The following is a 26,099-nucleotide window of genomic DNA, read 5'->3' on the forward strand; positions in this document are numbered from 1 at the left end:
CCCGCTGTACCCGAGATGGACCTTAGGCGGCGCTGCAGGGACGGGTAAGTGCGCACAGGGCTTCTCTAGGAGATGCTGGTTGAAGGCGGGGCGATTCGAGGCTTCTCTGCGGTGGGAGGAGACTGCGGCCGGAGGGAAGCCACGTGATCAGGGGCGCGCAGGCGCAGGATTGGTCACTCCCCCGGGAGTGAGGGTTGCTGGGCCGGATGACGTGGCCTAGCAACGTCCCTGCCCGTTCTGCCCCCCGAGAACCGCGCTACCGGAACAGCCCGCGGCCTAGTCCCGCCCGGCGCGCGTGGACCTGCCGGCCGAGCCCGGGCTAGCGGCGGGGACGGCTGGGCCTGCGGGGGCGCGGCGCGCCGCTGACATGGGGGAGTGACTGCGCCTGCGCCCGCGCTTCCGTAGCGGCGGCGGCGAGACATGAGGCGAGCCCGCAGCGCGGGCAGCGGCGGCTCCTGAGCCGGCATGGAGGAGAAGTACGGCGGGGACGCGCGGGCCGGGCCCGGCGGCGGCCTCGGGCCGGTGGATGTACCCAGCGCCCGGTAAGGAGGGACCCGCCCGCGGCGCTGCGGACCGGCGTCCCCGGCCGGTGCCTCTGCGGTCCCGTGGCTTGAGGTCCGCGAGCGGGCGGGAGCCTGGGCTCGGGGCGCATCGCCTGGCACCTTGCAGTCCCCAGAGAGGTGGTCGCGGCTGTCCCTCTCTGCTGCCACGGTGTCGCGGGGCTCCTTACCCTCTCCCACGCCTCCCCGAGAGGGTGTGCGGAAGGTGTCACCGCCTCTCCGGGAAGAAACCAAAGTACAAGCCGATGAACTTGGACGTACAGCGCCGCAAAAGTGCAGCCCTGTCAGCGAGTTTTCGTTGCCCCGTTTTTGTGGGGAAGAGTAAGGGGCTTATTTTAATAGTACGAATCGGGTGTTGCCCCTTCTCTCGCCCCCCATTCATACGGGACAGAAATTCATGAAGTGAAAATCTTTACCCCCCCCCCTCTCGCCTAAAGGCTAGGACTGAGTAATGTGCAGCGGTACTTGCCAGTTGTGTCCTTCCTGACCTGTGTCCCAAGTTCTGAGGTAGCGTTAAAGACACATAGACTTTATATAGCCCAGCAATTTTGTTCAAACGGGTGTTTACTACCTTCGTTTTTAACGAGGTCCAGTTTTTCGACTCAGTTTGATTCTGAGATTTAGTGATTGTTTTGATAATGTTCTTAGAACATAGTGAGAGCGTTACCAGCTAACTCTCGTTTGTGAAAAGAACTCATACGCTGAATAGAATTTGAACCAACTGCGGGGTGTGTAGCATACATTTGGCTTTCTGTCTGTTTTGAGCAATTCATTTATAGCATGTCACGTGTTAGTCAGTGGCCCATAAGAGCTAAATGCAGACGGGGCTACTGGTATGGATTGGTAATAGAGAGGGAAATACCAGAAGGGACAAGACTAGGTCAGTTCACAAAACTGGACTGTGGAGACAGACTAAAGTGTCAGATCATTGTTAAATTTCCTGTTGATGATAACTGCTGGTTTCATAGCAGAGTTGCCATATTCTTAGGAGATATTTAAGGGTAAATAAGTGTAATGTACTTCATTTGCTCTCAAATAACCCAAGGATAGGTGTGTGCGTGCACCCGCGGGCTGTCAGAGTATGAGTGAGTTTAAAAGTGGTTTTGCGTATGAGCCTACTGTCTTAGACAAATTTGTTAAACATCATTTGCCAGCCTACCTGTAGTATTAGTTGCTTGGCAGAGTTGCACTTCTTTTGTAGTCTATTGCAGAATATAAATTTTGACTCGGGACTGGCTGAATTTCCAGGTTGCCAGACTTTTCTGTGTGTTCAAGTACTGGTTATTAGCTGCAACACAAATTGTCAGATCCTTTCATTGTGGCTATTTTTGACGCCTTGGTTCACAAATGTTTTAAATAAAGGTTTCTGTTTTGGCTTCATGAAATCTTTAGTGGTCAAGACAACTGAGGCTCACTGAACACCTCCTACGCCCCAAAGGCTCTTAGTATACACTCCCTTTAATCTTTACAACAGCCCTACAGACTAAATAGGGGTATCCTTGTTTGGTGGGAAATTGAGTTGCCTAAGGTCACCCAACTAATGACCTGGGAACCTGAATTGTTTCAGAACTGAGTGTCATGCTTGCCTTCTGCTTCACTTATAGATACTTGACTATGTATTTAGTGAGTTGAACTATTATCATTGTTGTTGTTAGTCATATTTCCTTTTGAGACAAGATATCATGAATGCTGAGGATTCAAACCCAGGCCCTCATGCTTACACAGCAAGTGCTCTTACCCACTGATCCATCTTCCCAGCCCTCTTATTTTTTGCTTGTTTGTTTTTGGATTTTTGAGACAGTTTTGCTGTCCTGGAACTAGCTGTCCTGCAACCAGGCTGGCCTCAAATTTAACAGAGATCCTCCTGCCTCTGCCTCCAAAATGCTAGGATGAAAGACATGCACCACCACTACTGGCCTATTTTTAAGTTTTAGTTTTTATACATACAAATGTTTGCTAGATATATCTCGCTCATACCCCTTTATGCCCTCCTCTTTTTTTAATATCTAGAGAACTGAGAGTGGCAGTGATGAACTAAATTCAAGAAGTAGCTATAAACATTTATCCAAATTTTAATTGCAAGTTTATAGAGGACTGAAGAAACCACATAGAAGACCAGTTTGGGGGTTTGTTTGTTTGTTTGAGTTTGTTTTTGTTTTGAGATGACTTAATAGCAAGTAATGGTTTCTAAGTGGGGAGCTGGACTGAGCGCCCTGCATTGTCCTGAGGCTCAGTGGCCTTTACAAGACCCTACTCCTTCTCCCATCCCCATCTTCACAGTCTAGTCACTTCCCTCCTTAGCATGAACTGCAGTGTTTTTACGTGGCTTCTTAGCCTTAACTGGTATTTTAGAGATGTCCAGCAGGAAGATGTGTTCACTGGAGCTTTGAAAGTCAAAGAATGCAGGAGCCAGCAAGATAGCTCAGTAGGAATAGGCCCTTTCTGCCAAAGATGATGACCTCAGTTTGACTCCCTGGACTGCACGGTAGAAAAGAACTGTAGGCAGACTTTTCTTTGCTACCTGCGAACAGAGAGACTCAATAATTTGCTCAGCCAATAGCTCAGGCTTATTATATTAGCTAACTCTTACATTTAAATTAACCCATATTTCTTGCCTATGCTTTGCTACATGGCTTGGAATCTTTTCTCAGTACAGCATGCCCATCTTGCTTTCTCTGCGTCTGCTGGTGACTCCACTGCTCTGCCCTTCTTCCTCCCAGCATTCTCCGTTTGGCTGTCCAGCCTAACTTTATCCTGTTCAGCTATTACCCATTCAGTGTTTATTAAACCAATCACAGGACACATATTCACACAGTGTAAAGGAGTGTTCTGCACAGAACCAACTCCCACAAGTTCTCTGACTTCGTATGACTGTGCATGTGCACACACAAATAGTAACAGAAAAATATATGTAATAAAAGAATTATTTTTTTTTTTTGGTTTTTTGAGACAGGGTTTCTCTGTATTGTTTTGGAGGCTGTCCGGGTACTCGCTCTGTAGACCAGGCTGGCCTCGAACGAGATCCGCCTGTCTCTGCCTCCCGAGTGCTGGGATTAAAGGCGTGCGCCACCAACGCCCGGCTCAATAAAAGAATTTTTAAAGTCAATATGACACTTAAAATGTTTAAATAATTTTCCTAATTTATAAGTATTGCAGAAAGATCTGCAGAGTATATTGTGTAAAAGAGTCCAGTTTCAGAATATGTGTATAATTGCAAATGTGGATAAAATAATACTTGTTTACATGTATAGAGACGAAATGGAAAAGGTTTGTAAAGCTGTACCTAAATTGGTACAGGTGAGGAAACAGTTAGAAATAATTTACAACCTTTCCAATAATCAGCTATTCAGGAATTAACATTGTTACCTCCAGGGTGCTATGCATGTATATGATATGAAAGTAAAATTTCTTTGCTAGTATATTATCAATGAGCATTTCACATAAATTGATCCATATCATTCAAGTACCAATTTTTGAAGTTTTTAGTATTTATACAGAAATCATTTATGAATTTATCTATGCTCTTTATAAAGTAAGTATGTTTAAATATAATTTGCCTTTTCTTTGACTTCAGTCATAGGTAATCTATTGCTAACCTAAATTAAACTAAACTAAACCACTAGATTGAACTAAAATTAAATACAGTAGGATCTTCAAGATCTCATTCCAATACTCACATTTTGTTTTGCACATGCCACTATGTCCTCTGACTTAGCCTTCCCTTCCCCTTTCCTGCTTAATTCCTATATTATCTTCAGTACACATACATATCAAACTCTGTGGAGATACCTTTCAGTTCTCTAGAGGTAGTTGCTCCAGCTAATAACTAAGACATTAAACCAGGCTAGCGCCCTGCCCTCAAGGAGCTCCAAATCTCCAGGAGAGAATAGGGAAACTGAAGGTTCTAAAAGACGTTGGACCTCCCACAATTAGTTAATCGCTCTACCACTGAGCTACATCCCCAGCCTCTTATTTATTTGTTTGTTCTTTTTTTAAAGATCAGGTCTCACTAAGTTGCCCTTGCTGATCTTAAACACACTTTGTCGCAGGGAGATTTCTGTGAGTTCAAGGGCAGCTTGGTCTGTAGTGAGTTCCAGGCTAGCCAGGGCTACATAGTGAAATCCTGTGTCAAGAGAGTTAGTTCCTTCTTCTGTTCTTCCCAAGCAACTTTGATTACCATCATGTCATTAATATGTACTGAAAATAAACCAAGAATATATGTACCAGAATGTAAACAGTAGTTGACCTGTGGATGGTGAGTTGTTGGGGAAGATTTTTATTATTGATTTATGTGTGTTCATGTGTATTTCCATGGCTTTTTCAATGACCTGTACTTGTATAGTAAGAAAAAAAAACAAGATTACAGCAATCCTAATAATTTCAATTATATTAAAATTTGTTTCTGTTTTTATTTTTCAGATTAACAAAATACATTGTGTTACTGTGTTTAACCAAGTGTTTGAAGGCTGTGGGACTTTTTGAGTCATATGATCTCTTAAAAGCTGTTCACATTGTTCAGTTTATTTTTATATTAAAACTGGGGTAAGTATGGAGAGAGCCTTAATGTTTCTTATGTCTCTGAAGATCCTGTTTTGACTATCTTTAAGAAATCTTACCTACATGTCCTATGAAGTTTATTCCTTCAGACAACTACTTGATAATTTTTTTTCTTTATATAAGAGTGGACGGGCAGAGACCCATCAGAAAAGGGTTATTTTAGCCGAATGTAGCAGCGTATAATCCTAGCACTGGGGAAGTTGAGTCAAGAGGATCATGAATTGGAGTTCAGCGCCAGTTACACAGTGAAGCTCTGTCTCAAAAATAAAGTAAAAGGAGATGGTTGAGTTCATATGACTTGCCAAATATAGGTTTTTAGTTTAGTTTGTATTGCTAAGATTTTTGCAAAGCTCTTTTAATGCCTAGCTTAATAGACACTTTGGTTCCTATCTATATATTAGCAATCAGTCTTTTGTGATATCTTGTATCATTTCATCTCATGGGGGGCTCCCCTTCCACTCCTGAGAACAAGTATAAAAAGGTGTCGATGTCGGCCGGGCGTTGGTGGCGCACGCCTTTAATCCCAGCACTCGGGAGGCAGAGGCAGGCGGATCTCTGTGAGTTCGAGGCCAGCCTGGTCTACAAGAGCTAGTTCCAGGACAGCCTCCAAAGCCACAGAGAAACCCTGTCTCGAAAAAACCGAAAGAAAAAAAAAAAAAGGTCGATGTCATATTTTTATAAAAATAATTTTGACAGTCTAGAGAGATGTCTTAGCAGTTAAGAGCAACTACTGCTCTTGCAGAGCACCTAAATTAGGTTCCCAGCATCTACTCATGTGACTCACAACTGCCTATAATGCCAATGCCAGATTTGACACTCTGGCCTCTGTGTGCACCAGTGTACACATGCGGACATACACATAACTGAAAATAAGGTAAATATTTAAAAAAATAGATTTGACTTTCTGCTTCCCTAGGGATTTGTAGACTATCCCAGTGATGTAGTTCAGTCTTGGGGCAGTCAAAAAAATGTTGCCTGAGCTTGTCTTGTTCCATGTTTGCAAGTTAAATCATGCTGTGCTGTGTTCCCTATATTACCCATCAGAGTGCAGGGTCCTCGTGTTCTGTAAACTGTATAGTTTATATGCAGTGTTCTTCCTAAGTAGAGATTTTTGGACCTTGAGGTTAATAGTAATCCTCTATGTGTTGATGAAAGTCTTATCAAAGATGCTTGAGGGTATAATTTGGCAATTTAGGAAAAATATCTTTTTTTTTAAGATTTATTTATTATTTATGAATACAACATCCTGCCTCCATGTATGTCTGCAGGCCAGAAGAAGGCACCAGATCTCATTATGGATGGTTGTGAGCTACCATGTGGTTGCTGGGAATTGAACTCAGGACCCCTGGAAGAATAGTCAGTGCTCTTAACCTCTGAGCCATGTCTCCAGCCCAGGAAAGAATTGTTGACTAGAAGAGTTACACATTTTTGTGTGGCATAGTGAAAAGATGGAGGCATGTACATTGATTCAGAGTTTATCACTACTAAATATAAGAGAATATGTATTACTTTCTGTGCTGTTTTAAGGTATTGAAAATATTAAAAGGTAGCCGGGCCGGGCGTTGGTGGCGCACACCTTTAATCCCAGCACTCGGGAGGCAGAGGCAGGCGGATCTCTGTGAGTTCGAGACCAGCCTCGTCTACCGAACGAGTTCCAGGACAGAGTCCAAGACAATACAGAGAAACCCTGTCTCAAAAAACCAAAAAAAAAAAAAAAGAAAATATTAAAAGGCTAAGTAGAGTAGCTTATGCCAATAATTCTACCACTTAGAAGGCCCAGGCTAGAGAATAGCAAGTTCAAGATCAGCTTAGACTGTGTCATGAGATCCTGTCTTGACACTCATTATTGCTGCTGAGTTCTGAAGACAGTTACCAGGAAAGCTCCTGGGTTTTGCCATAAAAGCCTCATCAGTATAAAGGCAGTCTACTACACTTTTCTTGTTTTATCTCTTGAGGCAAAGACTTTGTGTAGCCCTGGCTAACCTTGAACTCACAGAGATCCACCTGCTTCTGCCTCCCAAGTGCTGGGATTACAGGTGTGTACACCCAGCCTAGAGCAAAGTTTCTTTAAATATGATAGTCATGAAAAATCTGTTAACCAAAACTTAAAATCAGATGCATGATGAATCTGAGGTGTTTCTGTAGCACAGCTTAGCTGCAGTCTTGGTTCTGCACACAGCACGGAACTTGGCACTGTGTATGGCATATTGCTGTACCATTCTAAAGAATACTTCTGAATCACCTTGATTCATGTTTTAACATAACATGCAAAATTTTCTACTCTTAGAAGCATAATGGTTTAATTACAGAAAGCTAAGATTTAATATTTTCCTAGTGTTTTCTTCAACGTGTTTGTATCAGATTATTGTGTCCAAGGATTGTAAACACATCCATCTCAATAGCGTGCAAATTTGCTTTCACCTCTAATAGTAAACTATGTACACCAAAGAATTCAAGATATAGTTTAAAAATAATTTTTTATGATCTATTAGCAGTAAATGTTTGACTTGTATGTATGTCTTACATACCTGTATATCATAATAGCATAAAATATGTCAAGTAGAAGGGGCCACAGGTAGAAAGAGTTTAAAATTTTTACATTAAAAATATTTAATGTTAATATATTATTCTTTCAATGTTTACAGGACTGCATTTTTTATGGTTTTGTTTCAAAAACCGTTTTCTTCTGGGAAAACTATTACAAAACATCAGGTGAGGTGTCAACAGAATCATTTATTCCTAACAGCTTCCCTTTTAATAGTCCAGAATAAAGTGCCATTTCTAACTTTCTAGACTTAAGCTTCTGGTTTTGTTTTTGTTGTTGCTTTTTGTTTGTTTTGATCTCCTGTAGCCCATTGTGACCTCAAACTTGTTATGTGGCCAACAATGACCCTGCACTCCTGATCATCTTGCCTCTACTTCCCCAAGTGCTGCTGTTGCAGGGTCACACCACCATTCCCAGTTTATATAGAGCTGATGCTGAACTCACGCATGCTGGGCAAGCATTCTTCCAACCTAGCTACCTTCCAGTCCTAGAGTTAACTCACTCCTGACTTGTCTTTTCAAAATGAGACTCTAACAGTGAGCTATAAAATCTCTGTGTGATGGAGAGCTCTCAAAGATGTAGAAGACTAGCAGATTTTAAAGGATGTCTTTAATAGTCTCCTTATTCAGGAAGACACACACATCAGGCGTGGAGTCTTGCCCAGGAGCCTAGAGTGTCACTGGGAGTGCGCAGGAGTTGGAAGTGAGACCCCCTAATATCAGCCATATTCATGTCCTGTACTACTTAACATGATCTCTTTTGCCTTCATTCTGCTCACTTATAAAGTGAAAGTAATAATATTGTTCTGTGTATATTTGTGAGGAATAAATTATTTTATGCATACATTTATTTTTCCAATTGTACCTCACATGTGAGTGTGCAGTACATGTGCAGTGTATCACTCTGGTCATCATTGTAATTCCCTTCAGATGACGTCATGGCAGAACAGCTCACCGTGCTGCGTTGTCTCACAGAATGCCTCCCTGAAAGCAGTCATACTCCACTGCATGTCTCCCATGTCACACTTAGGGTCCGCTACCATATTATCTGCATGGTAAATTGAAGTACTTCTATTTTAGAGATCAAGACATTTTTAAAATACAACTAATCTTTTTAACTCCATCTACGTGTCTTTCTTCATTTTCAAATAACCATAGCATAAAAATTCCTCTTGGAGCCGGGCGTTGGTGGCGCACACCATTAATCCCAGCACTCGGGAGGCAGAGGCAGGCGGATCTCTGTGAGTTCGAGACCAACCTGGACTACCAAGCGAGCTCCAGGACAGCCTCCAAAGCCACAGAGAAACCCTGTCTCGAAAAACCAAAAAAAAAAAAAAAATTCCTCTTGGAAAGCTAAACATGGTAATATATGTATGTACTCATGACACCCATGGAATCAGAAACAAGATCAGTATGAGTTCAAGGCCAGCCTGAGCTGCATAGTGAGACCTTGTCTCAAAAAAAAACCAAAACAAAACAAAAAACCTCAACCATTATTCCTAGAAAGCTAGTGCAAAAAATAGAAAATTGGACTGCATAGAAAAAAAGATTGAAGACCTATCAGCCAGGTGTAGTGGTGCACATCTTTAGTCCCAGCACTCAGAAAGCAGAGACTGATGGATTTCTGTGAGTTTGAGGCCAGTCAAAGCTACATAGTGAGAATCCCAAAAGAAAAGAAAAAGAAAACCTAACAATAAGATGAGAATATAGATAATCAAAATGAATCTAGCTAATCAGAGGATTTCAGCATTTTCTGTTTAATATTAAAATATGTGGTATGCGATTATTTAACCTTTTGATTGTATCAGTGTCATCTTTTCCCTATGGGTTTTATTTAGTTCCTCTTTTGAGATAGGGTGTCACTGTGTTAGACCTGAGCAACCTGGAATTCACTGTGTAGACCAGGTTGGCCTGAAATCGGAGGTCTGCCTGCCTGTCTCCTGGGTTCAGGAATCAGAGGCATATGCTGCCTTCCTATAGGTTTTATTTAAGCATGGAATACTTACTAGCAAATGGATATGACTGAAGTTTTATTTTTGTTTCTATTTATAGTGGATCAAAATATTTAAACATGCAGTTGCTGGATGTATCATATCACTTTTGTGGTTTTTTGGCCTTACTCTTTGTGGACCACTAAGGTAAACAAAAATATATATTTTTTATATTTGTTTACATTTCTTTGAATATAATTTTCTGTAATTTTTAGTATTTGTATGTGCACGTGTGAAGGTCAGAGAACTGGTAGTCACTCCTTCCACCATGTGGGTCTTGGGGATCAGGCTTGGCAGCAAATATCTTTAGTCACAGAGCCATCTCCCTGGCCCTTGTTCCATGTTTTATATCAAAGATTTACTTGTACAACTGTTTCTGTCACTTCTATAGCATTGAATACATTTCAACATAGAAGAATCAGTTTAGTCTGTAGAATAGTTCTTGGATAAATACCATTAATGTATTTATTAATGATCTATCGTAGATATTTTGTTAGAATCAAAAACATTTTAGATGGAGAAGCTAAAACATCTGAAATGGGAAATGAAATAAACCAATAAAGATGAGACATCTTGAAAAGTGTAAGGGGGTCAGATGCCCTGAAACAGAAATTCCAGGTGGTTGTGTGCTCTTAGGTGGGTGCTTGAACCTAGGTCCTCCAAATAGTAGTGACCTCACTTAACCACTGAGACATCTTTTCGACCCAACACAAATATATTTTAACAATAATAATTCACTTCTTGATCTGGGAAGCTTTTCTTCTTCCTTGGGCATACTAGCACACACCTCTAATCCCAGCACTCAGGAGGCAGAAGCAGGTGGATCTCTGAGTTTGAGACCAGCCTGGTCTACAAAGTGAGTTCCAGGGTAGTGAGGGCTACACAGAGAAACCCTGTCTCAAAAAATCCATATACACATATGTACACTCACATCATATATATATACATTCACAGAAATCTGGGCCAGCAGGATGGCTGAGAGGACATGCATATGCTGTGCTGGCCCAACATCCTGAGGTTGGTGTCCAGACCCAGTGGTAGGAGGAGAAAATTGATTCATCCTGAAAGTTTTCCTCTGTCCTGTCTCTTCACCCCCACCTCCACAGACTGTGACAATAAGTAACATTTTTTAACAGGAAGATGATATATTTTCAAAATATGATATTTTTTAAATGACATAATTCTAAGATTGAAGATTATTATTGTCAGGTATTTCATAGCCTCATTATTTCTAAGGCAATTAATACCAAATATTTTCCAAGGGAATTGTTCATATTTCTTTTTCTCGTATTTTGTGAAGCAAGGGATTTTCTTCCTTCTACTCTGTGAACTCATGCTTCCTGAAGGTCAGATGCATTCCTGAGCGGTGTTTTATTTTGTAGGACTTTGCTGCTGTTTGAACACAGTGATATTGTCGTTATCTCACTGCTCAGTGTTTTGTTCACTAGCTCTGGAGGAGGACCAGCAAAGGTAGGCTCGCCATCGTTGTTACTTAGGTGTTGAAAGTACACATTGTTCATAGCAAAACCAAATCATATCTTTTGCTATTATAATAATGAAGAGACTTAATGCTAACTTAACATTTTTCCATTTTCATTTCTCTTTGATGTGATTATAGTTTCTTAGGAAGTTGTAAAAATAGTACCAGTTTTTCCCAAAGGAAACTTAGAGGTTAATATTATTATAACTCATACTATAATCCTTTATTCAGGTCTTAGCAATGTTACATATGTGTTTGTAGACTGTAAGAACCTCAGCAACCAAGGTGGGGAACTGACACATCACCAGCAAAGATCTCCTTAGTGTGGTGTCGGTAGCCTTCTCTGCCTTATTCTTAAGTTCATAGGAAAAGCCTGTGAGTTTGCCCTATTTAGTCTGCTGAACAATTACCCAGTGCTTTACCAACTAGTCATCAGAAGTAATTTGGAAAACGAGTTGTCAGTCTGCCATCCAAATGTTAGAGCTAGCACTACACTATCTCCATTTTACCAAATTAAAATATCCCTACACATGGAGCACTGTCCTGAAAGCTGTCATCTGATTCCACAGCACTTGCATTCCCCTCCCCTACCACACACAGTAAATAAGGGTAATTTTTAACAAATAGGAGAGACTTTGAGGCTAGCCTGTGACTGTCTTTAAAAATAGAAAAGGCCCCAGAGAAGGGGGGGTGTCATAATTCCCACCACATTAGAGTGTAATGATAATCATATAATGAATAGACTACTATCTTGTTTTCATTTGGAATCTATTTACTGGAATTATTATAGTTTCATTACTAAGTATACATGATGCTCTTATGTAAATGTATAAAATACTACATGTAAGTATAAATATTACATAAAAATACTTGTAAGTTTACAGATAACAAATTATAGTAAGAATATGAAGTTTTTATATCTTAATATTCTGAAATATATAAGCCAGGCTTATACATTTTCTCTATAGCTTCCTTTTATTCAAATTCTTTCCCTGCAATGACAACATAAATATTACAAGTTTATGAGGAAGCTGGGTGGTGGTGGCACATGCATTTAATCCCAGCACTCAAGAAGCAAAGGCAGGTGGATCTCTGAGTTGGAGGACAGTCAGAGCTACACAGAAAAACCCTGTCTCATAAAAACTAAAAAAAAAAAAAAAACCTTTATATGGCTGAGAACAGTTGCTGTGAAAGCAAGGACCTGAGTTCAGGTCCCCAGCATCCGTGTAAAAATCGGACCTGGCTGTGTATGCCTGTAACCCCAATGCTATATTGTAGAGACAGGTAAGTCCCAGGACGGGCAGGCTAGCCCACCTAGTAAAAACAACCAACTTCAAGTTCATTGACAAACCCTATCTCAAAAAAAAGGGGGGGGGATAGAGGGCAAAAACTTGCTCAGTGGTTAAAAGGACTGGAGTTTGGTTTCCAGCAACCCCTCTGAGTGGCTTATGACTGCTGGTAACTCCAATTCCTGGGGATCTGACACCCTCTTCTTGTCTCTGAAGGCACTTGTGTTCATGTGTACAATCCATGTACACACACACAGTTTAAAAAGCCTTTAAAAACTGGATCTAGATAGAAATTACAGCTGTCTTCCTCTGGCTTCCACATGCTTGCACAGAGCCAGCACATACATCCACCATACACATCTTCAACACACACAGTTCACACACAATCTTAGGATTGACATAATTTTCCCAGTATGGCTTCATGGACCTTTTTCCCTAAAGGAACACTAGCTAGACTGGAAACTTACATCTGTAAACCTTAATAGTTTGTTCATATTGATACATCTAGTCACATTTAGGAGATAATGTTGCTAACATTGTGTCTTAAATGCTCTTAAAATACTCTGCAGAATTTATTTCTGTTGCTTACTATTTGTTATGCTATAAACTTATGTGAAGATGATAATGTCAGGTGTTATTTTTCACTAAATGTTGATATATTTTTAACCTTCTTCTGAAGCCATGCTTGATGGTACATACCTGCCTCCTAGCACTCAGTTGGCTGAGATAGGAGGATTGTGAAAACAAGGCCAGCCTGGGTTGCAAAATATAAAAGGGACAGAAACCTTTTCCCCTAGCATTTGTGTGGTTATGCTAAGAATGAACCTTTAAAAACAACAAAAACCAGAATTTTGTATGTTTCTTCTCTTTCAGACAAGGGGGGCTGCGTTTTTCATTATTGCTGTGATCTGCTTACTGCTTTTCGACAATGATGATCTCATGGCTAAGATGGCTGAACACCGTATCCTTTTACATTACACTGGAGTTATCTAAAGCCTGAAAGAAAAATGGAAGCTGGCAGATTGAAATAACGGGGAAGGAAATTGTTTTCAAAAGTACCATGTTACTAAGGGTAGTCAAATTGGAATGGCCAGACTTAGTTTAACTTTGAACAGAACGTAGTGTTTGGGGAGCTGAGCTTTAAGACTATTTTCCTTTACTGCCATTTGTTTAGCTGAAGGCCATCATGACAGTGCTCTAACTCACATGCTTTATACAGCTATTGCCTTCTTAGGGGTGGCAGATCACAAGGTACGCTCTTCTCTGTGTTGCAAAGATGATGGAAAGGCCATGGCCCTGTAACTGGGGGCAGGGCCTCATGGAGCCCAGACTGACCTAGAATTGACATGTAGCCAAGGATGACCTCTTACCTCTACCTCTACCTCTAAGCATATGCCACCACAATTTTTAAATTTCTTTTATACCTAACACATGTCTTTACACTTAGCACTGAGGAGGCTGAGGTAAGAGGATCTCCAATTTAATGCCAGCCTGGGCTACATCATACTGTCCAAAAAATATACTTAAACTAATTGATCTCAGGACTGGAGAGATGGTCTTAAAGTTTTGTAAATAAATATATGTCTTTAAGGCGTTTTGATATGATAGTATATATGTTTTAATAAGATTTTTCTCGTTTTGCTTATAGGGTGGAGTGCTCTTGCTAGTGCTGGCTTTATGTTGTAAAGTTGGTTTTCATACAGCTTCCAGAAAGCTCTCTGTAGATGTCGGTGGGTCAAAACGCCTTCAGGCCTTATCCCAGCTTGTTTCTGTGTTTCTCCTTTGTCCGTGGGTGATTGTTCTTTCTGTAACAACTGAGGTAAGAGGGAGGGTTGTTTAACAAAGTTACTGTTGAAATTTCACTTCTGCATTTTTTAATTTTAGATTAAGAGTGGCTTAAATTATCTTTGCTTTTCCTTTAATTTTATTTAGTTTTATTTCCTGTGCATTGGTGGTTTTGCTTGCATGTATGTCTATATGAGCGTGTCAGATCCCCTAGAACTGGAGTTATAGACTGTTGTGGGTTGTCATGTGGGTGCAGGGGATTGAACCTGGGTCCTCTGGAAGAGCAGTCAGTACTCTTAACCGCTGAGCCATTCCTGTCCCCAATGCTTGCTTTTTCTTTAGGTGGTTTGTTGTTGTTGTTTGGTTTTGAGTTAATTTTATTGTTTATAAAAATGTAAGTAAATACCATTACAAACATTTTGTAAAATCTGAACTTTCTCTTCATAGAATGCTGACTATTGTACTGTTTGTTTTTCATTTCTAGAGTAAAGTTGAGTCTTGGTTTTCTCTCATCATGCCTTTCACCACAGTTATCTTTTTTGTCATGATCCTGGATTTCTATATGGATTCTATTTGTTCAGTCAAAATGGAAGTTTCCAAGTGTGCCCGCTATGGGTCCTTTCCCATTTTTATTAGTGCGCTTCTTTTTGGAAATTTCTGGACACATCCAATAACAGATCAACTCCGGGCTGTGAACAGAGCAGCACACCAGCAGGGCACAGAGCATGTCTTGTCTGGAGGAGTGGTAGTGAGTGCCGTGTTCTTCATTTTGTGTAAGCATTTGCCCTTGCTTTTATTTTCATTAATCCACTTTATGTTTTCTGCTGTTTAAGCCTTCTGTGTAGACGTTAAGTGCTTGCTTTTTAGTACTTGCTGATAATGGCCGTGTTGATGGCTTAAGTGTTCAAAGCTTGTCTAATACTCTCTCTTTCTCTTTGTAGCTGCCAACATCCTATCATCTCCCTCTAAGAGAGGACAGAAAGGTACCCTTATTGGATATTCTCCTGAAGGAACACCACTCTATCACTTCATGGGGGATGCTTTCCAGCATAGCTCTCAGTCCATCCCTAGGTTTATTAAGGAATCGCTAAAACAGATTCTCGAGGAGAGTGATTCTCGGCAGATCTTTTACTTCTTGTGCTTGAATCTGGTAAGATTTTTAAATATATTTTTAAAGCACAGTGTTTTTATTTTGACAGGATATATAATTTTATTACTTCACTAGTTTCTGACAAAGATGTTAAAATTTACATTTTTCTCTACTTAGTAGCAAGGGTCCTATTCAGACAAAGCGAACAGTGTTTGCAGTGTTGTGGCACTGGTTGAGTGTGCTGTTTTAGATGACTGCTACAGTAGCTTGAGAGGGGTGGAGTTGCCTCTTTAGCAGGGTGTCCGTGCACACCACTGATGCTGCTGGTTTAGAGCCTTGCCCACAGACATACAGATCAGACAGTACCTTCTAGTTTACACAGTGTCTGCTATTTTAGTTCTTCATGATCTTTTTTTCTTTTAAGATTTATTTATTTATTACATATACAGTGTTCTGCCTACATATTAGAAGAGGGCTCCAGACTGGATTGTAGATGGTTGTGAGCCACCACGTGGTTGCTGGGAACTGAACTCAGGACCTCTGGAAGAACAGTACTCTTAACTCTGAGCCATCTCTCCAGCCCCTTTATGATCTTAAGAAACAATTTCCAGTAATTGGTAGTTAGGTATAGTTTTAAACACATTTTCAAAGACAGTTAAAGGTTAAATTCTTATGATTAAATTTAATAATTCTCTGTTGTATTCTCAACATGTTCCTCCCATAATGTTTAAATCCTTTTAGCTTTTTACCTTTGTGGAGCTGTTCTATGGTGTATTAACCAATAGTCTGGGCCTGATCTCAGATGGATTCCATATGCTCTTTGACTGTTCAGCTTTGGTCATGGGACTCTTTGCTGCCCTGATGAGTCGATGGAAAGCAACTCGGATTTTCTCCTATGGGTAGGTATGCTATCAAGGTACGCAGTTTCTTTAGTACAGTGTAGATTCCACCTTCAGAAAAAAATTATATTACTTGTAATCCAAATAATGTCAGGTCTTCACTTTTATTTCATTTGAAATTAATGTGGAATAAGAGCTACACATTTGATTAATATTGCGTGGCAGTCAGCTCAATATTATTCTTTCAAATACATCTGTTTAGAAGCAAAGAGAAAAAAATACCACCTAAATCATTTGTGATTTTTGTTCAACGTGTTTCTTTGAGGGCATGAAATATTCATCACCATTCACGTCTTTAAGAAGTATGTAAAATTTGATGTGACTGTATGAAAATATCCTCCCATTATGCTAATAATTCAACAAATGTCAAAACCTATGTGCAAGGTGTTACTGTAGTAAGTCTTACTCTAGCTTAGTGGTGGTACATGTTGTTACGCTGAGAAACTCTGTCTCAGAAAACCAAAAAGGGAAAAAAAGTGAGAAACCTATTTAAATAAACCCCATCCCTTATTGATTGCTTATATTTTGGAATTCTGTGTGTGTGTGTGTGTGTGTGTGTGTGTGTGTGTGTGTGTGTGTGTGTGTGTGTTGTTTGACTGCATGTATATGTGTGTGCCATATGAGTGCCTAATGCCCTTAGAATTCTGTGTGTGTGTGTGTGTGTGCGTGCATGTGTGTGTGTGTGTGTGTTGTTTGACTGCATGTGTGTGTGTGTGTGTGTGTGTTGTTTGACTGCATGTGTGTGTGTGTGTGCGTGCGTGCGTGCGTGTGTGTGTGTGTTGTTTGACTGCATGTGTATGTGTGTGTGTGTGTGCGTGCGTGTGTGTGTGTGTGTGTTGTTTGACTGCATGTGTGTGTGTGTGCGTGCGTGCGTGCGTGTGTGTGTGTGTGTGTTGTTTGACTGCATGTGTATGTGTGTGTGTGTGTGTGCGTGTGTGTGTGTGTGTTGTTTGACTGCATGTGTGTGTGTGTGTGTGTGTGTGTGTGTTGTTTGACTGCATGTGTATGTGTGTGCCATATGAGTGCCTAATGCCCTTAGAATTCTGTGTGTGTGCGTGTGTGTGTGTGTGTTGTTTGACTGCATGTGTGTGTGTGTGTGTGTGTGCGTGCGTGTGTGTTGTTTGACTGCATGTATATGTGTGTACCATATGAGTGCCTAATGCCCTTAGAGAAATGCTTTGTTGCTACAAAATTAGACAAGGCTTTTTGTAAAGTACTTGTTTTTCTTTTCTAAAAATTACTCTGTGTTTTTAGGTATGGCCGAATAGAAATTCTCTCTGGATTTATTAATGGACTTTTCCTGATAGTGATAGCTTTTTTTGTGTTTATGGAATCAGTGGCTAGATTGATTGATCCTCCAGAGCTAGACACAAACATGTTGACAGTAAGTCTTTTTCTTTTCCTCTTTAAGCTTCTGGTCTTACACAGCTCTTCCCTACCAAGAGCTGACCATTATGGTGTGTTGTCTCCCTCATGCTCTGTTCCATTTCCTGTGATTTTTGGTAACTCTTTACCATGGTGTATTAAATGAAAAGTTCCTTAAACAAATAAATCTAAAGTTTTAAGTCATTTTTAAGCAGGCCGTGGTGATGCATGCTTTTAATCCCAGCACTTCAGAGACAGTCAAGAAGACTCTAGCTATTTTATCGCATGTATTGTTGTAATGGTTTTGTTTTATCACTTGTTGTTAGTCTCTTATTGTACCTCATTTATATTTTATCATGTATATGTATGTGTAGAATAAAACACAGTATATGTGGGTGAATTTGGTACCATCCAATGTGCACCATTAGGTATACATTTAGGTCTTAAAACACATGCCTAACAATAAATAAAGTCTGCTGTGTTTGCATTATTACTGCAGGCTTTTACAAATTAATCCTTTTCTCAAATACTTTGGACTAATAATTAGGTTCTATTATAAAACAAACAGGTTTCTTTATGACTTAATGTTTTTCTTTCAAGGTTTTCTGTTTTTGGTTTTTGGGGGGTTTTTTGGGGGGGTTTTTTTTTTGGTTTTTGGGGGGTTTTTTGAGACAAGATTTCTCTGTATTGTTTTGGAGGCTATCCTGGAACTCACTCTGTAGACCAGTCTGACCTCAAACTCACAGAGATGCTGTGATTTAAGGCGTGCGCCACCAATGCCCAGCTCTCAAGATTGTATTTTTAATTTATACAGAATTAGAGATAAAATCAGAAAAGAATAAAAATTATACAGATTTACCAGACAGATTATATAGTTATTATAACCACTTTTGGTTCTTCCTATATCCGCCTTAACCCTTACGCATGTTGTTTCTGTAGATGGCCATGTCCCTCCTTCACTGTGCCCCTCTGTTTCCTTTAAGATGTTACTGGCATGTCTCTCCTGTTCAGTTTCTTGGGTTCTCACTCTCACTACCCCTATTATATCTTACACATACTCCTTTTAGCAACACTGACTTGGGGTTGCTGTTTAGTTAGTCACTATTCTACAACTAAGATGTATTTTTAGACCTTTAGTTAGTGATAAGGAATTATCACTAGCTCTTTAATGCTGGCACTTGAGGTGTTTTTTATTTTGTGAATGGGTGTTTTGCCCACATGTATGTCTGTATACCATGTAGCATACTTATCCAGAGAGAGCATGGGATCCCCTGGAAATGGAGTTATAAATGGTTGTGAACCACCATGTAGGTGCTAGGAATCAAACCTAGGTCTTCTGGAAGAGCAGCCAGTGCTCTTAACTGTTGAACCATCTCTCCAACCCTCTAGTACCTGACCCATAGTAGGAAAATGAACAGTTAATTCTCAGCTCAATGAAAACAGTTTGGAGGGATTTTTGGTTCAGTTGTACAGTTGAACCAAAGATGTGCCTGTCTGTCTGTTTGGAGACAGGGTCTCACTATGTAGCATGCACTACCAGAATTTCTCTATACTTTAGAGTAAATTCAAATCCGTGTGCCAGTTTTTTCTGCTATTTGAAGTTAAAATGATCCTTCCAAATTTTTTTGCTTGGGGAATTTAGTGAATTTTACTATGAAGTTTTAAACTGTAAGTATAAAAAGTATACAGCTATGTAATAACTTCTAAGTAGCAACTTTGTTTTCTAGGCTTCAAAATTAAAGCTTTTCTTTGCTCCTTTTTGCTAGCCAGTCTCCATTGGAGGGCTGATAGTAAACCTTATTGGAATCTGTGCCTTTAGCCACGCCCACAGCCATGGCCATGGGACTTCTCAAGGACACTGCCACTCATCTGATCATGGCCATTCCCACCATACTCATGGACACGGTGATCATGGTCACAGCCACGGCTTCACAGGAGGAGGCATGAACGCCAACATGAGGGGTGAGTTCTTAAGAAGTCCTGTCTCCTGAATTGATGTTCTTACTTGTTTTTATTAAATATTGGCCTTCTGGTGTCACAGCTCTAGAGGTGGTGGGACCTCAGAGAATGGAGCCAGTAATGAAGCAGACTGAAGTCTCATGCAATAGTCAACTTTATTTAGAGCATCAGACAATTTATACTCTGGTCACAAGAGTAAAGTCCCATGAGGTCAGTCAGTATACAGTCACAAGGACAAGTCACACATGGCAAAAGCATGTTTTTCCATAGAGGCACTTGTAAAGGATGAATTAAAAGATTTAATTGAATAACAACAAGCAATGATGAGTAATCTGAAGTAAACTCACTCCTATCTGCTGTACCTGGGAGAAGCACAAAAACACATCCCAAAAACAATTCCATGTTTTGAAGAAATTGAGGTCATGAAACTTTCATCTTATTTTCTTGGAATTTTCTCACAAGCACCCAGAATTGTTCTCATATGACTCCATTCATGGATCATGTTCTGAAATTCTGGTACAGTTATTACTCAGGATATTTTATTGTTTTGTTTCAAGACAGGGTTTCTCTATGTAGCCTTAGCTATCCTGGAACTTGCTCTGTAGACCAGGCTGGCCTTTGTCTCCCTCCCAAGTGCTGGGATTAAAGAAGTAAGCCACCACTGCCTGGTTTATTCAAGGTTTTTAAAAAGGAGAATGCTAAGTATGTAACTCAGTGAAGAGCACTTGCCTAGCATGCCCAGGGCTCCCAACACTAAAGGAAGAGGGAAACAGGGACTATCAAATGCAACAATGTGGATAAACCTGGAGGACAGGATACTCAGTGAACTGAGTTCATCACAGTAAGATCGTTTTCTCATAATTCTAACATATGATAGAACTCAAACTCAGCATGGAATGGTAGCTAGGGAGAACCACAAGGGTGGAATTGATCATTGGACCTAAAATTCCCATTAAAGGGAGGTGGTGGCGCACGCCTTTAATCCCAGCACTCGGGAGGCAGAGGCAGGCGGATCTCTGAGTTCAAGGCCGGGCTGGACCGACAGCCTCCAAAACAATACAGAGAAACCCGGTCTCGTAAAACCAAAAAAAAAAAAAAAAAGAGTAGTCTGAAGACCCACAATCTATGAAACCTTTTCTCTGTAGGCAACATTGATGTATTATACCATAAAAAGTAAAGAGTGTTGACCCCACAATAAGTCATTTTTAAAATGAAGGGGCTAGAGATGTATCTCAGTTTTATAGAAAGTTGCCTACCATACATACATGGCAGCACCATAAAAGCAACAAAAGAAAGGAAATATACTTGTGTATAAATGTCCATGTTTAAATAAATTGCTTTAATTATAACCTTCCATGACAAAACAAGAAATGTTTGTTGTAGTATAAAAATAATTGAATTGGCTGGGCGGTGGTGGCACACACCTTTAATCCCAGCACTCAGGAGGTAGAGGCAGACAGATCTCTATAAATTCAAGGCCAGCCTGGTCTACAGAGAGTTCTGGGACAGCCAGGACTGTTAGCAGAGAAACCCTGTCTCAAAAAACAAAAGGGGGGGGGCATATTAATCTCTTTTGGTATTGGATTGTTTATGCCAGTTAGTAATTTGGGTAATGTCAAAACTTGGCTCAAGCCAGATGGCATGGAGCACGCCTTTAATCCCAGAACTCAGCAGACAGAGGCAGGCCAGTCTCTGTGAGTTCACAGCCAGCCTGGTCTACAGAGGGCCAGGACAACCAAAGCTACACAGAGAGACCCTATCTTTTTTTGTTTTTTGAGACAGGGTTTCTCTGTATTGTTTTGGAGCCTGTCCTGGAATTCACTCGGTAGACCAGGCTGGCCTCGAACTCACAGAGATCCACCTGCCTCAGCCTCCCAAGTGCTGGGATTAAAGGCGTGCACCACCACCGCCCGGCTGAGAGACCCTATCTTTAAAAAAAAAGAAAAACTTAGTGGAGCTGGAGAGATGGCTCAGCAGTTAAAAGCACTGACTGTTCTTCCAGAGGACCAGGGTTCAATTCCCAGCACCTACATGGCAACTCACATCTGACACCCTCACATAGACAAACCAATGAATATTTAAAAAAAGAACTTAGCTCAAGGAGCAGGTACCATTACTGTAGGTGAAGGCTCTTGCTGACCCGTAATGCAAGCCTAATGGCCAAATTTTAATCCTGGAACCCATGTAAAGGTGGAAAGAAAACCAATTCCACAGAATTGCCTCTAACCACCATCCATGCCCTGAAGCATGACATCCACACATACATATCAGATACACAGTAATAAGTACATAGTTTTTGAAAGAATATTTCATTTTACTTTAAACTTTTTGTAGGAATAACTTTTAAGCACATGATCTTTTCACATACCAACTTGACTACATTATTTTTTAAAGTTCGTTTGAAAAGATTATTAAAAATGCTGAGTTTTGTTTTGGCTTTGTGTTTGGTGGGTTTTTTATGTGGGGTGGAAACAGGGTTTCTCTGTGTAGCTCTGGCTGTGCTAGAACTCATTATGTAGACCAGACTGACTTTTTTTTTTTTTTTTTTTTTTTTTTTTGGTTTTTCGAGACAGGGTTTCTCTGTATTGTTTTGGAGACTGTCCTGGAACTTGCTCTGTAGACCAGGCTGGCCTCAAACTCACAGAGATCTGCCTGCCTCTGCCTCCTAAGTGCTGGGATTAAAGGTGTGCACCATCAATGCCCGGCCAGACTGACTTTTAACTTAAGAGGTCCACCAGCTTCTACTTCCAAAGTGCTGATATTGAAGCCATGTGCCACCAATGCCTACCACTAAAAATACTCAGTTTTTAGGTAGTTAGACTTTTTTAAAGAGGAGATCTTACTGTGTAACATATGGTAGCCTTGAATATATGCATATTTTTTAAAGACGGGGTCTTACTATGTGGCTCTGACTATCCTGGAATTTTCAGAGACTGTCTTACCTTTTCTTCTTGAGTGCTGGGATTAAAGGCATGAGTCAACATGCTTGGCAATATATAAAAAAAAAAAAAAAAAAGGCAGTAGAACTCTTGCCACCACATACAAGGCCCTGAGTGCTAGGAGAAAAAAAAAAAAAACTTGCTTCAAGCATGATTTTCAGAGCGCCTTCATAGACAAAGAACACTGTATTAAGATTTAGCACCCTGTGTCATCATTGCCTGCATCCTTAAATATTCTGCACTTCTGAATTCCTTGACAGTAACCATGTTTTAGTCTCTTTGAAGGACTGGCTACTAGCAAGGTGCCTGGTACTGATAGGTATCAGCAGTACTGCTAGAGTGGGTAAAAGCTAAATTAGATGAACTTTCATTGCTTATGTCCTTAACATTTTATTTGTAGGTGTATTTCTCCATGTTTTGGCAGACACACTGGGCAGCATTGGTGTGATTGTTTCCACAGTTCTTATAGAGCAGTTTGGATGGTTTATTGCCGATCCCCTGTGTTCTCTTTTTATTGCTGTGTTAATATTTCTCAGTGTTATCCCACTGATTAAAGACGCCTGTCAAGTCTTACTTCTGAGACTACCGCCTGAATATGAAAAAGAACTACATATTGCTTTAGAAAAGGTAATGTCCTCACTACTTTATCCTTTAAAAATAGCACTTACAGTTGTATAAACTATTCTAACTATAAGCAAGATAAATTAATATAATACAGGTTAGCTTAAAGAACATGAATACAGTAGATTGGGGCTTAGTGGGTGAAGCCTGTAACTTCAGTTGCCCTGGAGAGTAAGATTAGATGATGAAAAGTTTTCTAGGGTCTTGCTCATACCTCTGGTTTACCTGGTACTCACTGTGTCACCTGGGATGGCCTCTAATTTGCAGCAGTTCTCAGGTTCACCGGTGCTAGGATTCATACCCAGCTTCTCCTGCTTTAAGTTGCTTACGTGTTCTCACATTCTCATAGTCAGTGGGTTAAGAGCACTGGCTTATCTTTCAGAGGACCCAGGATCAATTCCTAGCATCCACATGGCTGCTCCCAATAGTCTGTGTTACTCCAGTTTCAGAGGAGCCTACACCCTCTTCTGGCCTCTGAACACCATGCATACACATGGTGTACAGACACATGCAGGCAGAACACCCATATACATAAAAGAAAAACAAAAATAAATACTGTAAAAATTAAAGTAGCAGTTGGGTGTTGGTAGCACACACGCCTTTAATCCCAGCACTCGGGAGGCAGAGGCAGGCAGATCTCTGTGAGTTCAAGGCCAACCTGGTCTACACAGCATTAGTTCCAGGACAGGCTCCAAAGCAATATAGAAACTCTTGTCTTGTGGGGGAAAAAAAGCAAAAAAGATATTTGGTAAGCTTTCCCCACTTAATACCATATTGAACAAACATTTATACATCTTAATGGCAATGCACTATTATATTTATTTAGCTAGTTTTCTGTATTTTACAATTTGCCAGCCCTCTGTTGTTGAAAACTGAAGCTATCTTTGAAATGTTATCTCTGTAACAGTGTGTGTGCGCATGTTATCAGTGTAAAGGAAGCTATAGTTCAGTAATTACACTCAGGTAATGTTTAGAGTGGGCGAAATATGTTCTCTGTCTTGAACAGTTTATTACAAACTATCCTTTTTATTTCTCTGGACTCGCCATAATGGTTCCTAGGTCAAGTAATTGATATATACTTCATAAAATCATTTATACCACCTCTCCACTTATTTCAGATACAGAAAATTGAAGGATTAATATCATACCGAGACCCTCATTTTTGGCGCCATTCTGCCAATATTATAGCAGGAACAATTCATATACAGGTGACCTCTGATGTGCTGGAACAAAGAATTGTACAGCAGGTAATTTTTGTTTGTGATAATTCATTCATAAGACTCTATCCACTGTATGGCTTAGTAGTCATTCACTCTTTTAAAATATCAATCTTGCTGGACATGGTGGGGCTTGTCTTTAATTCCAGCACTCAGAGACACAGAAACAGGGAGAGCTCCAGGAGTTCTGGGCCATCCTGGGCTCCATCTCACAATTCTGTCTCCAGAAGGAAACTGTACTAACTACATTATTCTAAATTCTTGAACTTTAACAGGTTACAGGAATACTTAAAGATGCTGGCGTAAACAACTTGACAATCCAAGTGGAAAAGGAGGCATACTTTCAGCATATGTCTGGCCTGAGTACTGGGTTTCATGATGTTCTGGCTATGACAAAGCAAATGGAATCCATGAAATACTGCAAAGACGGTACTTATATCATGTGAGACGTACTCACATGGCATGAACAGTGCAGGCTGAATGACAGTTTATAATGTCAGATCAGGATGAAGATTGCAGACAATTGTACAAAACTCATAGAGCTCCCTACTGTTGGATAAAAGAGTCTTCTTAAAAGAAAATTGAAATGCAGAATGAGGCATTAATTGTACAAGAAAATTATTTGTTACTCTATTTGAATGATGTGTATAGGAATCTTAAATATAAATGAACATGATGTAATTGTGTCACATCATCTTCAGAAATGGACACATAATGATGGATTCTGGTGAAGACCAAGATTTCTCTGTGTATTTACTTTCTATCAGAAAGCATCTCCACTGTAAATATGTATTTACATGTTTATTACAAAGACCCAGATGAAGTTTTTAGTCAATTTTTTGCATATCTGAAGAACAAAATGGAATAAAATTCTATATTTATGAATTTTCTGTATATAAATCTGGTTTCTAATTATAGCTTAAGTCCATTAAGTAAAAGCTGTATTTCCACTTGAAATGTAAATTATTCAGGAGAAATTTCAACCACTGATTTGAGATAAACAATGAGAATGGAGAGCTATAGTATAGTTCTTGGTGTGTTACAAGATTTAACCACTCTGTTAAATAAATTTTTTATTTTGGTAGTATGTGCAAATGAGTAATTGATTAGGGGAAAGAGCTTACACTAAGTTGTATCATGGTACTCGATGTTACCATACACCTCCCAAGTAGAATGTTCTGTCTTGTTGGATACATCTGACATCCCAAAACACTCCTCGGGATGCTACCCAGCAGACCCTGGTTCTTCATGGTGTCACTTGCTCCTCAGTTGTGCAGCAATGACAAATAGCACCCAGTTCAGAGCTGTGTCCTCCATCTGTGGTATGACACTTATCTGGGGAAGTGTGCACATGTAAGAAATAAGACAGTGGTTGTTTTCAGGATTTAAGTGAAACTTGCACATGGCTTTTGGAACACCATGAAAGCAAAATGTCCTACAATTACTTTCTATAGTTATGTCTAGCACACTTCCATTTCTTTTCCTTTTTTATTTATTCTTCTCTCATATTACATCCCGACTGCAGTCCTCCCTTGCCCCCACCTCCCCTCTCCCCTAAATCTCATTTCCCTTCAGAAAAGAGCAGGCCTTCCCAGGGATACCAACCAAACATGGCATAACAAGTCGTAACAAGTTACAATAAGACTTACCATCTCGGGGCTGGAGAAATGGCTCAGTGGTTAAGAGCACTGACTGTTCTCCCAGAGGTTCTGAGTTCAATTCCCAGCAACCACATGGTGGCTCACAACCATCTACAATTCAATCTGGTGTCCTCTTCTGGCATGTAAGCAGAACACTATATAT

At 40.3% G+C, this 26,099-nt stretch overlaps 1 protein-coding gene across 2 annotated transcripts; it reads left to right on the forward strand.

The window, feature by feature from the left end:
* On the forward strand, nt 1-25,380 carry Slc30a5 (solute carrier family 30 member 5). Of its 2 annotated transcripts, none has more exons than XM_040728961.1 (16): nt 1-44; nt 4,980-5,102; nt 7,763-7,829; nt 9,714-9,799; nt 11,035-11,122; nt 13,295-13,382; nt 13,596-13,672; nt 14,070-14,240; nt 14,691-14,979; nt 15,148-15,356; nt 16,038-16,195; nt 17,450-17,579; nt 19,327-19,522; nt 22,859-23,085; nt 24,198-24,326; nt 24,572-25,380. In XM_040728961.1, exons 1-16 carry the CDS (start codon nt 16-18, stop codon nt 24,740-24,742), a joined length of 2,238 nt encoding a protein of 745 aa, XP_040584895.1. In that variant the 5' UTR covers nt 1-15; the 3' UTR covers nt 24,743-25,380. The 2 variants fall into 2 exon arrangements, with proteins under 2 accessions (XP_040584895.1, XP_005065655.1); XM_005065598.4 differs by lacking the exon at nt 1-44 and adding an exon at nt 136-542.
* The last annotated feature ends 719 nt before the right edge of the window (nt 25,381-26,099 follow it).

This window comes from Mesocricetus auratus, unplaced genomic scaffold (genome assembly GCF_017639785.1).
Source record: "Mesocricetus auratus isolate SY011 unplaced genomic scaffold, BCM_Maur_2.0 Super-Scaffold_100020, whole genome shotgun sequence".
NCBI lineage: Eukaryota > Metazoa > Chordata > Mammalia > Rodentia > Cricetidae > Mesocricetus > Mesocricetus auratus.